The sequence below is a fragment of the Limulus polyphemus genome, unplaced genomic scaffold (genome assembly GCF_000517525.1).
Source record: "Limulus polyphemus unplaced genomic scaffold, Limulus_polyphemus-2.1.2 Scaffold10886, whole genome shotgun sequence".
NCBI classification, from domain to species: Eukaryota; Metazoa; Arthropoda; class Merostomata; order Xiphosura; family Limulidae; genus Limulus; species Limulus polyphemus.
In genome coordinates this window covers 484-1,469 of record NW_013676496.1, presented here as the reverse complement: position 1 = coordinate 1,469, position 986 = coordinate 484, and the positions used below count along the sequence as shown (strand labels likewise).

Sequence of the window (986 nt, the reverse complement as noted above, 5' to 3'; positions counted from 1 at the left end):
CTTGTGATATATATATATATATATATATATTACCTGTTAACCCTTATATCCCATGATTTTATATAAACATTATCTGTTAACCCTCCAGCTCTCGTACCTTATAACAGAAGATAATTCAGAAGAACGTTTCTACATCGACTACAAGATCGCCTCCAGCGTATCGCTTCGAGTAAAGAAACGGCTCGACAGAGACGGAATGCCCTCTATACTGCAGGGAGTGTATACACTAACAGTAAGAAAAATTATCGAGCTGGCGTACCCTTATACACACTGTAAGTTGACATATTAACGTCGTGGAATAGAACAGACAGAGACATCCCCAAAATGATCATCTAATAATTGTTAGTATTGTTTTTTAAAGTTTAACTCCTGACAATAGTATATAGAAGACATAGCTTGACCAAAGCAGCGAAAGTTATGCTAGTTTTTTTTTTTTTTTAGTTAACTCCTGGTAGTAGTATATAGAAGATATAGCTTGACCAAAGCAGCCAGAGTTATGTTAGTTTTTTTTTCAGTTTAACTCCTGGCAGTAGTATATAGAAGATATAGCTTGACTAAGGCAGCCAGAGTTATGTTAGTTGTTTTTTAGTTTAACTCCTGGCAGTAGTATATAGAAGATATAGCTTGACCAAAGCAGCCAGAGTTATGTTAGTTTTTTTTTCTAGTTTAACTCCTGGTAGTAGTATATAGAAGATATAGCTTGACTAAGGCAGTCAGAGTTATGTTAGTTTTTTTTCAGTTTAACTCCTGGTAGTAGTATATAGAAGATATAGCTTGACTAAGGCAGTCAGAGTTACTTATTCAGTGAGTTTCTCTAAATATAGTCAAAAAGTTCTACAGACTTCCTTGCATTTTAAACACTTGAGTTAGCTCTGAGATCTGACCCAGTTTTTTATATTCCAGTCTTAGACTAGAAAACTTTTTTCACAACTCCTTGACTTTTAGGAAGTGAAACAGTTAGCAAACAAAGAGAACTTTCTGGATAT

The 986-nt window shown here is 34.4% G+C and overlaps 1 protein-coding gene across 1 annotated transcript in view; it reads left to right on the top strand.

Moving 5' to 3' along the window:
• LOC106476557 (cadherin EGF LAG seven-pass G-type receptor 3-like) overlaps nucleotides 1–272 on the top strand; it is a gene marked incomplete at both ends in the record, with an annotated part of 13,590 nt that extends 13,318 nt beyond the window's left edge. The window contains one exon of the mRNA XM_013937206.1: nucleotides 89–272. Coding sequence (XP_013792660.1) covers nucleotides 89–272 — 184 coding nt within the window. The remainder of the gene's footprint in view (nucleotides 1–88) is intronic.
• Nucleotides 273–986: the final 714 nt, after the last annotated feature.